At 45.1% G+C, this 12371-nt stretch overlaps 1 protein-coding gene across 6 annotated transcripts in view; it reads left to right on the top strand.

Moving 5' to 3' along the window:
* Positions 1 to 5892, top strand: part of GATAD2A (GATA zinc finger domain containing 2A) — a 71242-nt gene extending 65350 nt beyond the window's left edge. For 5 of the 6 annotated variants that reach the window (XM_054981017.1, XM_054981015.1, XM_054981018.1 and 2 more), the window contains 2 exons: positions 2249 to 2432; positions 4109 to 5892. In XM_054981017.1, the coding sequence (XP_054836992.1) occupies positions 2249 to 2432; positions 4109 to 4242 (318 nt within the window). In that variant the 3' untranslated portion in view covers positions 4243 to 5892. The remainder of the gene's footprint in view (positions 1 to 2248; positions 2433 to 4108) is intronic. The other variant, XM_054981019.1, reaches the window with a different exon arrangement.
* The last annotated feature ends 6479 nt before the right edge of the window (positions 5893 to 12371 follow it).

Genomic DNA, 12371 nt, shown 5'->3' with positions numbered 1-12371 from the left:
GGAAGCAATTTTGATGTCGGAAGCAAAAGAGAACCGGACAGTGCCCCCTTGTAAAGACCGCAGCGTGCCTAGATTTTTTTTAAAAAAACATTTTATTTAAAGAAATGCAAGTAAGACAAAATCAGAGTAAAGTGAGTGCATAATATCAAAGTTAACGGGAAAAAAAGGCAAGAAAAGCTCACAGAGCACCGTGGTAGGCTAGCTAGCCACAATGAAACAAAAATAAAGAGAATATATTCATCAGTGCAAGCAGGGCTTTTTTTCAGGGGGAACGGAGTTCCAGAACCTCTTGAAAATGGTCACATGGCTGGTGGCCCCGCCCCCTGATCTCCAGACAGAGGGGAGTTTAGATTGCCCAAGTGGAGCGGCAGGGAGGGTGTAATGATTTCAAGAAATGGGTGCATGTATCTTTAAATGCTTGGTTTGAGCTAGGTGAAGAGTGGGGGGGGTGAAAGAGAGGAACGAGTGAGCGATATGATTGGTTGACTGAGATTGTGGGCGGAGTGAATGCAGTTTAGACTGGGAGAGAGAGAGAAAGGTTTCAGTCAGAAGGAAGCAGGCTGGCTGTGTGCTGCCTGAGTATGTTGAAGTGTTTATGAGAGAGATATAACCTGTGTGGAACCTGAACTGAGCATGTTTGTGAAAGGACACTCAGTCAGGGAAAGAGAGGCCAGCTGTGTGCTGCCTGAGCAGGTTTCATATTTCTGTGAATAAGAGTCAGAGAGGCTAGCTGTGTGCTGTCTGAGGAGTTTAAAGCATTTCTGTAAGAAATATTGAGTTAGAGAAAGAGGCTAACTGTGTGTGAAGCCTTAGAAGAGATCTGTGTGAATGAGAGTAAATGAAGTAACTTTAAGAACCGAGAACTACATTTATGAAACCGATACGCTTCTTGACTAAATAAAAGTTTATTTTTGTTTTGTTATATCCCAGTGTAGCTGTCGTTGCTATATCCCATTCCTATCCTCAGGGCCACATAGAACCACGAAGGAGCCTGACGCTTAGGAACGTTACCAAAAGGGAAAATTTAAATAAAATATCTTGGAATAATATATTCCTGGTGGCAGCCAACTACCCAGAGGGTGTAAGGGAAAGATTAAAAGAAACATCTACCCCAAGGAAAGTAAAGATCGTAACAGAGGGCAATCTCAACTCCCCTCTGTCTGGAGATCAGGGGGCGGGGCCACCAGCCATGTGACCATTTTCTCCGAGGGCAACCCACTGAGTTCCACCACATCTTTTCCCAGAAAAAAAGCCCTGAGTGCAAGCAAAACATCATAATACAGCTACAGCTGCCAGTACAGACAAGGTCCGGAAAAACAGTCAATAGAATGACAATAAAGTGCAAAAATACAGTAAATGCAATTTAAAGTGACCGTGCCAAGTACAAATACATGAAAACGTAACCGTCAAAATGGAGATGTGGACTTTGTGAACATCTCCATTTTGACTGTTACATTTTTCCGTGCCTTGTCTGTTCTCTTTATTTTTGTTTCATTGTGGCTAGCTAGCCTATCACGGTGCTCTGTGAGCTTTTCTTGCCTAATATAAAAGTTATGCAAAATTTAGACAGTAAAATCTTATACCACCAATACATATATAAACAGTGCAGATATAAAAATCTTAGGAATCAAACAAGCAGAAAATTTACGTTTCCTGAAACTAAAAAGGTAGTTATTAAGTATTTAGCTTCCTTGAACCTAGCTACATGACATTTCTCCTTACCTCTTCTTCCCTCTCTCCCTCCAAACTACTATGTCAATTAATTTAGCCTAAATAATCAAAGAAATCCATTTTTTCGAGAAGTCGACTACTGGCCTATTTTGTAAGTAGGTCGTCAGTTTGGCCGTTGAAGCCTATTCATAAACTTTATCTCTCCACTCTGGGAGACCGGGACAAGCATCGGTTTTCCATTTTCCTGCGAGTAATACTCTTGCGGCTGTCACCATATAACGGAAGAGATCTCCTTGTTCTTTTCTCAGATCTGTTGGTAAAATATTTAAGAGCGTGCTTTCCGGATTTAATTCAGATCTGAGTTTGAGGATCTTTTGCATCTCTTCCTGTATTTTTATCCAATATTTTCGTGCTTCCTTACAAGTCCACCACATACGGTAAAATGTTGCATCTATATTCTGACACTTCCAGCAATGTCCACTGTAACTGTTACTAATCCTTGCAATGTCTTTGGGAGCAGTGTGCCTAGATTTTACGTCCAGGACTGATGCCGCTTTCCTCCCCGGTTCCTCTGCAGACCGCCGGCCAGCTGCCCCGAAGCGCCAGCACCACCCGTGGAGTCTTGCATGCATTTAGCCAGTCGCCCAAGTTGCAGAACGCGTCCGGCGTGGCCGTACTTGGTGGCAGGCAAGGTAAGCGTGCTCAGAGGCCCATCGGGAAAGGCGGTGCTTGCACTTGGAAGAAGACTGTCGTCAACGCAGGTAGATGACTCGCTCTCGAGCGCTCCTCTCTCGTCGCCGCTGGCTGCACTCTCTTGTTCGGCCAGCCACTTAAAAACCAATCTCTGGGTGAAAAGGGTGCTTCTTTGTGGTTCTCCCTCTCCCTTCTCCCTCACTCTCTCCTCCCTCCTTGTGTGTCTATTATTGGTGTTCTGAGCATAGAATTGGACCTCTGAGAATCTGGACAGGGAGGGGATGTGGTTTCTCTGCCAGTTGTCCAGAAAAGATGACTTGTGGCTTGAATGTGCAGCACTGTAGGACCCTTGTGGTTACTCTGCAACTAGGATTTTAAATAACCCACCCAGGACTGTGCTATCAGCCTTTTTCAAAAGCAAGTCCTATTGGACTTGGTGAGATAAACTCCCAGACCAGCACGTCTCGGATCACGGAGTCAAATTTGCACGCCTGGCAACATGTGCCTCATCACATGCCTTCTGGAAGAGGCTTCGTTCCCACAAGTGGTGAGCTGCCTCCCAGGTGGTGCCCTACAGCCCACCTTATCATTTTGGGGACATACGTGCATTTTCAATGGTTCCAAAAATGTCTGCCCTGATTTTGTAAAAGGGCACTTTCAGTCAGTTGAAATATTTTCCCATTGATTGTTATTAATGGATGCAGCCCCTGGTTCTTGGCTGTCTTGTCACCTGCCGCGATGGCCAATTCCTGGCTCCTTTTTGCATGTGTGCACGGCACGCTTTTCCTGCGAAGGACCCAGTGGCCTGCAGCTCTTACTCCCGTTGCAGAAGAAAACTTCTTTCGGCAGGGATCTTGCAAAACCGGAGCCCTGCTCTGAGAAGAACTTCTGGGGACTAGATTGCCAGGCACAGATCCAAACCATCAGGTCCTCTGTTGCTTTCAACTGGTGTCTCGGTCGCACTTGCCAGCGCTGAGGCGGTCTTGGAAATCTCGCATTGCATAGTGACTGAAACTAAACTGCAGATCTAAAAGTCCAGATGGAAATGTCATCTCTGATTTGCCCTCCGCCCTGCAATATGTGGATAATACTGGCCGGCTTGGAGGGGTGGGGTGGCTAGGAGAGCGTATATAAAGGGCTTTGGATGCTTCAGCTGCAGAAAACTTTTTCAGTGTTGTTTTTAAAAATTATAACAAACCTCATACAAAAGAGAGAGAAAAATATGACAGCAGTAGCAAGTCTACACGTAAGGTTTCCAAATATCTAAAAATAAGTCGATACGCAATTGTCAACTATGCCGTACGTTCACATGTTGATAGAGTTGTAAGGTCCTCAGTCCATTGAATTACAGGAGGTGGGCTTTTGTCTCTGCAATGCTGTAAAGATGTACTGTTGTGTTAACTGCTCAGCGCCACGTTTGCCAAGTGTGAGAGAAGAGCCGTCCTGTTTCTAGCGGCGCTTCTGAGACACCCCCAGGCAGGACATGGCAGCCGGTAGCTGGGTTGTGCTGTCCCTCCACAAGAGTCCATCTAGGCCTGGGTCAGAGGGGAGGATCCGCCTGTCTAGATCCCATCTTCCGGAAGCCCTGTCCACTGAGAGTCCACGATGGCTTTTGTCTTCACACGCCCAGCCGGCCACAGAATATTGAGAGAAGCTTGACTTTTGTTGATGGATCTTTTTGATGTCTTCTGCCCTTGACTCTGCGAGTGAGCCTTACCCTTTTGTTTCGTGCTCTCCTTTCCAGGCGGGGCGCTAAATTTTGTGAACCCTAGTCTCGCCGTGCACAAAACGACTTCCTCAGCCGTGGACCGCCAGCGCGAGTACCTTCTGGATATGATCCCTCCGCGATCCATCCCTCAGTCTGCCACATGGAAATAACGCAGGGGCCTCTGTTACTAGTGGAAGACTTCGACTTTTCTTGGGTTTTTTTGGTCCCTCACCCCTCTCCCATTTGAGTCTGCTACCCTTCTCTGCCCACCCCATTCCACCATGTAGTGGAAATCTGCTTTTTGAGCCTAGCTGGATTTGCCCCATGGGGGGTGTGCAGGGGGAGGCTTTTTTTTTTCCTTTGGTCAACCCTGCCGAAGGCTGCCTCACATTCCGCAGGGTGGAAGGGACGCTTTGGGGGAATGGCGATGACGCGAGGCTACCAAATTCTTGTGGCAACGGCTGGCTCGGAGAGGGGAGAGAAATCTTGATGATTCTTTTTTTTTTCCTTACGTATTTCTGTTTAGTTTGGGGGCTGATGTTTTTTTTTTCCCAATCAGCACTAGCACAGAGCAAGGTGGACTGCACAAGATATGTGCTCTCAGCTGCTTCTGGTTCCCTTCCCCGCCTTACATAGATAGTTATATGGGTTTAATTTTTTGTTTCTTTGTTTGTTTGGGGTTGTTTTGGTCGATCGTACAACGGTCGTTAGTGATCAAGGGTATACTTTTTCCCGCGCATGGGAAATAGAACTGGAAACCAGCAATAGCGGACAAATTCGGCAAGGGAGGATCGGTGCCCCTCTTCGTCCCTCCTCGGCACCACCCTCGGTGATTCTCAAGGATGCAGGAGTGTGATGGTGGGATTTTTGTTTTTCTTTTTCAGTCCAATAATAAATTATGAAACTTCGCAGATGGGTTGAGACTCTATCAGAAGAAATGGGGCGAGCGAACATGGGGTTTGTCCTTTTGTGTATGCCACCCTGTGTCAGCATGTCTTGCCCTGGACATTCGACAGTCTCTTCCCTGACCACTACTGGAGAGTTGAAACCAAAACGCTGTCTTGAATATCCTTCTTCTGAACAGTCAACATGTATGGGAGATGGGGGGGGGGAGCATTTGTCCAGAGCTCCCAGTTGTCAAAGGAAATGGGAATAATTTTTACAGAACTCTTTTTGGGTTTTTCTTCAATGACTCCTTTTTTCTTTTTAATTTTTCCCACCTTGACTGTCTAGGAGCAGCGTGCAATTTAGTTTTGTTGAGCAGAAGGGACCAGAAGAGTAAGAGGTTATGTGGTTTTGTTTTAAAAAAAAAGAATAAAATGAAATAAAACACGAGACAAAACCTGCTTGTCTCAATTGCTGCCACTGTGGATGGGGGCCGGGAAGAGGAATAAGAATCTCATTCCTGTTTGGACAGTTCTGAGTCTCGTCGCCAGCTGCAAAATGCAACATTGCATGAGAAAGGCTGCCTCCAACGTGAACATGTCAATTGCTCAACATGCTCCGTCACCCTCTTGGGGAGGGAGGGAAGAGTTCCCTGTAGCACCTTGGCTAACTCTGGCTTTAAATCCATTTTTATCCCCTAAAAATTCCAACTATAATCCCGAAGCTTCAGATTTACATTTTCACCCCTCCCTCATTTTTTTTTTTAGTTTTTATTTTCTAGCGGCGGAAAGTATGGACCTTTCTATTACGATTTCTAATAACGTGTCAGCACTGGACTTAGTGCTGACCTATAGAAGGTGCATTGCAAAAATTATATAAATATATATATATCTATATATATAAAGAGGAAGGGGCGGGGGGGTTAATACTGTGCAGTTGAACCATTTGAGGGGGAGGGGCCTGGGGGGGTCTGATATTTTGTTAGCTGCAAGTTAGATACTTAATTTAAAAAAATACAACTGTGGCTGTAAAGGGACAAACGTCCCTCTTCAGATATGACGATTGCATTGTAATAAAAAAGCTCCTTCTAATTCTTTCCCCCCCTTTCTACTTGTGTGAATCTTGATGTCTTTTTTTTTTTTACTGGCTAAGCGGAGTAGTTGTGGATTTGTTTCATAGGCAGTTAAACTGGAAGGAGGAGAAGAGGGTGGTGTTTCCAAAATAAAATTCCTTCTTTGGCAAACAAAAAAAACCACTGCCCAAACATAGAAAAGAGCAAGAGTCTAGTAGCACCGACCTATAAGTCTTAACAAGATTTGTGGTAGGGTCGGAGCTTTCGTGAGTCACAGGTGCTACTGGGCTCTTGCTCTTTTCTACTGCTACAGACGGACTAACATGGCTACCCATCTTGCCCAAATGCAAAACCCTTGATCGAATTCCATCAAAAGTTGGAGCTGGGGTCTGCCTCATCAACTTACAAACTTCAGCAAAAGGATTCTCGGAAACCTGAAGTGCCTACCTCTCTCAAGTATCCGGCATCTGGCTGAATTTGATTTTCCTCCCATTCCCAATCTCCTTTCATTTATTTATTTTGTTTTAAATATCAGGGAAATCGTGGTGTAATGCCCCTCGCAGAGGTCCTCCATAACCCCCTTTTTAGGGCAGGTGGCTGATGCCATGTCTTAGTCCAGCCTTTAAAAGAAATCTGTCCAGTGTGCCTGGTTCCTGCCCCCTCATCTTCCATCCTAAAAGAAACAGTTTGATGGGTGGGAGGCGGGGCTGCATTCTGTTTGCAGAGCAAGAAATGAAAATGCAGGCAGGCATCTAGAAAGCAGGACTGCTTCTTTTTTTAAGCTGGGGCATAAGATGGAAATGTTGGGATTGGGACCACGTATTCCCTATTTTGGTGCCATCAAGGACTCGAAAGGCCCTGTCCAGGTGAGCCTGATCTCAGAAGCTAAGTTGGGTCGGCCTTGGTTAGTAATTGGATGGGAGACCTCCAACAAAGACCAGGGTAGCAGAAGCAGGCAATGGCACACCACCTCTGTTAGTCTCTAGCCATGAAAACCCCACCAGGGGTCGCCATAAATCAGCTATGACTTGAAGGCACCACACGCACAAGGACTAGAAAGGTGGGTGCTGGGTTCTCTGTCCAAGCCGTTTCTGGCACAGAGTGGGGCAATCTGCAGCTCGTCCTCTGCTCTACCAGCTTTCACTTCCTAGTGTGTAGTGTGGACTGCGCCACCCTCCTGCTGCTGATGCAGCAGGAGCTGTTGTGCGCCTCTGTCTCTTCAAGCCTGCTTTCAGACATCGCTAATGCCATTTGCTAGATTTTATAGCAAATGTAACGTTGCTTTGATGCAAAGGAGCACTCTCTCCAGCCATGCATGAGCTTTTCTTCTCAGACTGCTAGGGAATTGCACCCTTGGGTACCTCCCTGCAGATTCATGATTGGCAGAAGGAAATGTGTTCCTAACTTAGCTGCTAGAGCTCACTACTGGAGCTAGTGCTGACCACTAGCACAGACAGTGTTCAAAAGGGGATTGGACCTATTCATGGTAGTAGTAAGTAGTAGTGTATTTAGCCATTGGCCATTACAAATTTAGGAAACCATATGATACATTTAACTTCTAAAAGCTTTGAAATCTGGTGATAAAATTAATTTAAAATAGTTAATAAAAATAAATAGACTGATCCAACCAGAAGATCATGAAGCTACCCCATTCAATGCCGCACAAGATCTAATCTTGGCTGCAATGGGGAAACAGAAACACATACGTATCGTTATCTAGTAACGGAAATACAGTCTTATGCTATGAATTTATGGTAGGTAGAATTCCAGCCAAAAATTTATCTCTGGGCGCCCTACATAACGAACAAGATGTAATGACGTAGATTCTCAACTGCGAGCAATCCACAAATGCAGACGCAGTGCTCCTTTGGGGGGTGAGAGTAACAACCAGCCAGAAGAGCTGTTTGCATAGCTTGAAAACACAAAGCGGTAAAAGACACTCTGAGATTGTAATTGGAAAGGTTAGCTAGATAAATAGATCTAGAATGGTTGGATTTAATTGATTAATACCAAGGAGCTACCTTAGATTTTAATATTGAAGATCCATGGAAAACAAGTCATAATCACCACGGGCTGTGGTCCCAAAGACCCAACCCTCTGCATTCAGAAGATCTTTGGGCAAATACAATTTTCCTTCTAGGCTTGTGAGTTCCTCTAGGGCACCTGTGATTAAGACTCCACATACAGGATCTCTTTGCTTTGTGAAATCTGTCTTCCACTTTGAATGTGATTTGCAATAATTAAGTGGTTTCAACGAGCACTAGGTGAATTACTCAGCAAAATGCTCAAGCAGGGGACACTTCCCCTTTCATTTTGTGCTTCTGCTTTTTGTCTCCCCCCACCCCCCGCCCGCCCCTCTAGCTGTGAAAGACTAGCTGGTAGGGCTAATGGTAATACATGCTTGGTTTGAAAACTTGTGTTTGCATTTAGCATAACCCCAGCAATTAATTGAATGAAAGAGAAACGGAGGACTCTCGCAAGCACTTTTTAAAAAATCTTTTATAGCCTGCCTTTCTTGCTGAAGACTCAAGGTGTAACTCAGGTAACGTGGCAGTTCTAATAAGTGCCGCTGTAGAACTAGGGTTACAAAAATTGGAAACTGCAAAATAGTATGAAATTAATATGTCAAATAATGCAGAAAATTGAATTACAACAGTAGAAAGCAATGCAGTAAAAGCAGGACACAACAGATAGATAATACCATCAGGGCTCATTTCGAGGGGGAACGCGCCGGAACATAGTTCCAGCAGTTCCCCAAAGAGGTCACATGTCAGGTGGCCCTGCCCACCTGACTCATGGCCATTTTGGGCCCGTTTCAACCAGGATTGGGGCCAAAACAGTCTGGATTGGGCCTCTGACAGGTGGTGGATCTCTCTCCCACTCAGCAGCAGCCCGATCCCAACCATTTGGGGTCCATTTTCAGCCCCTTTTTGCCATTTTGGGCCCAATTCCAGCCCTCAATGGCCAGGATTGGGTCCAAAACAGCCAGAATAGGTGAGGTCAGGTTGTGTGGCATATGCAAATCAGTTATGCTAATGACACACTTCCGGTGATGGCAAGGAGCGTGGCACATGTTATGCTAATGAGTTAGGCTAAGGAGTTCCTCCAGCTCTTTTTCTATAAAATAACCCCTGAATATGTAGGCGTAGACTATAGTCCCGTTCTCTTTACAGAAATGCCTTCCCAAACTATTCTGTTACACTATTGCCCTATTACTTTTCTAAAAATGCCCTCTCAAACAATTTTCACATTATTTGTGGAATCGTGGAAGTGTCGGAGACTTCTGAATCTTTCCAAGTATTTCCAGTCTTGGGGCTATTCAGGGCTTTTTTTCTGGAAAAGAGGTGGTGGAACTCAGTGGGTTGCCCTCGGAGAAAATGGTCACATGGCTGGTGGCCCCACCCCCTGATCTCCAGACAGGGGGGAGTTTGGCAATCTCAACTCCCCTCTGTCTGGAGATCAGGGGGCGGAGCCACCAGCCATGTGACCATTTTCAAGAGGTTCTGGAACTCCGTTCCACCGTGTTCCAGCTGAAAAAAAGCCCTGGGGGTACTCTATATACTTGCACTGGTTTTTCAGCTGCCTTTAAAAAAAAAAAAGAAAGAAAATTCTATCTATTTCATCTGGAAAAGTCTGCAGAAAATTTTTCCCTATTTTATCAACTGGAAGGAAACGTCAGTGTTTATCTTGATTCCTTCACCCCATGCTTGTTAATGAAATTAAAAATATCAGCCTGCAATCTGTTTAAAGCTTTTAGACCTATTTAGGTTCAATGCAGGCTAATCTCCTGCCCCATGCTTGGCACGCCCCCAAATCTAGCCCGCCTTGGATGCTTTCCTGGGTTCTAAGCCAAGATGGAAAAGTCTTGGTTGCACAGAGAATTAAATTTATGAATGCTCTCCTTTGCTTGTCCCAAAGCACTTGGTCTGAATGCAGAACGTAGTACTAGAAACTGGATTAGATTTAGATGAAGGTGGAGCGAAAATTCGTGGAAAGAAAATTAACTGTTTGAGTTATTTGTACTTTATTTATTCACATATTTATAGTCTGCCTTACTGAGAGTCAAGGTGGATGACACAGCGTAAATCAATATGATCAATGGCTGGGACAGTCAATAAATAATATTGGGCAAGGATAGTCGAAATTTAAAAACAAGCAGAAATCTGATACAGAGCTGCAAAACGCTGAAACAAAAGAAGCAGAGACAAAACTGTAAAGACTTGAAGCAACTACTGATGAAGGTTAAAAGAGAAAATGCCAAAGCCAGATTACAGCTGAACATCAAGAAAAAAGTAATGATTAGAGGGATTACACAACTTTTAAGACTGGCAATGCAGGCCCTGAAATTGTTTAAACGATTTTCTATTCCTTGGCTCAGTCATCAAACAAAAGGGAAGCCGCAACCAAGAAATCAGAAGGAGGTTGAGACCTGGAAGGGCAGCCATGAAGCAACTAGAAAAGATCCTTAAGGAGAAGGGAGTATAAATGGGGACCAAGATTGAGATAATTCATACTGTTGTATCCCCTGTTATTATGTGTGGATGTGAGAGTTGGACAGTGAAGAAAGCTGACTGTAATAAAATTGATTCATTTAAAATGTGCTGGAGGAGAGTTTTATGGATACCATGGGCAGCCAAAAAGACAAATAAGCAAGTTCCAGTTCCGTGGAAGGGGAAGCCACTCTGTCCATGCTTGGGGGGACTCCAAGAACTGTTACTTTTCATTGTATTGCCCTCTTATTTGTTGCTTTCTTGGTGCCTCCAGGTAGTGGCTGGAGATCTCCAGGAATTACAACTGGGCCAAATCCACACTCACTCACCATCCGCTTATCTTGCCCAGTCGTGGCAATCGGGTTCATTCTGCTACCATGCTGTGCATCATCACATTCACCCTTCCAGTGCATCTTCATGGCGCAATCAGTTCTCCACATGCCACTGAGTAAAGTGTTACAGTGGGCGGTTCCACCCTCCGCCGCTAGAATTGACGGCGCACGTCACTTCCCTTTTTTTAAAAAAAAAAGTCAATTTTCCGGTATACTGATACTTCAACTTTTCAGAAATGGCAATGTACCCTCCCCCTCATCTTTGATTGGCTCATTTTTTGCTCGTCACAGACCACTTTCTAACAATTGGCTGGTTGGTATGGCGGGCAAATTTGAAATTAGATTGTCACATTAAAGGCATTGTCCGGAAATTCTGCTGCTCAGAGTGGTTTTCTGCTTTTAGTAGTTAACAACATGGATGCTCAGAGTGTGATATTTGTGATGATGGCTCAGATCGTGGTTGGCATGCTTTGCAGCACAGCCACGCGACGCCACAAGATGATACATTCTGTCTTTCGCACGTGGTAGAATCTCCCACCTGCGTCCTAAGCTTTGAGGAATATATTTATATTTGGCTACTTTTGGAGGTGGATTCTATGGAATTATGCCATGCGGAGGTCCTTTCCCTCCCCAAACCCCACTTTCTCCAGTTTTCACCCCCCCCCCCCCAAAATCTCCAGGAAATTCCCAACTTGGAGCTGGCAACCCTAGTCATCAACCAATCATCTCCCTCACTCATCCCTCTCTTGCATCCCCACTCTTCCTCTGTACCACACCAAGCATTTAAAGACTTAAAATCATTTACACTTAAAATCATTACAGGCACTCTGTGCACATGCTGAATGCTTTACGCATAGATCCTGTAAATAAATAACCCTATTTAGAGGAGAAAGCACTGCGCAGATGCACTTTTTAAATTCTGTGTTCTTTAGGGAAGAGCCTAAAGTGGCTTGCGACAGTCTCTTCTGCATTTTATCCTCGCAACAACCCTATGAGGTAAGTTAGGCAGAGTGGGCGTTACTGGCTCAGGGTCACTCAGCTTCCATGGTAGAGTAATTCGAACCTGGGAGTCCCAGCTCCTATTTCAGCAATCTAACCACTAGGCTCTGAGCCTAGGATGAATGAAAATTTGATCTACTACAGCAAGTAAAAGGTAAAGGTCGTCCTCATACAAGTGCTCTAGGTAGGGTTGCCAGCTCCAGGCTGGGAAGAAATTTTGGGAGTGGAGCTGGGGGGGAAGGGGGTTCGGGGAGGGACCTCAGCAGAGTGCATTGCTATGGAGTGCACTGCCATGGGGGATTCCCACTCCCCCAAAGTTGCCACATTCTCCAGGGGGGCTGATCCCTGTAGTCGGGAAATATTTGTAATTCCGGGAATCGTCCAGCCCCATCTGGAGGCTGGCAACCCTAAGTTCGAGATACCAAAAATAGTTGAACATGTATTTGTGTTGTGTGTCGTCAAGTCGCCTTCCACTTACGGCGACCCTATGAATGAGAAACTTCCAAAACGTCCTGTCATTA

Source organism: Eublepharis macularius, chromosome 5 (assembly GCF_028583425.1).
Source record: "Eublepharis macularius isolate TG4126 chromosome 5, MPM_Emac_v1.0, whole genome shotgun sequence".
NCBI classification, from domain to species: domain Eukaryota; kingdom Metazoa; phylum Chordata; class Lepidosauria; order Squamata; family Eublepharidae; genus Eublepharis; species Eublepharis macularius.
This window is presented reverse-complemented; position numbering and strand designations above follow the sequence as displayed.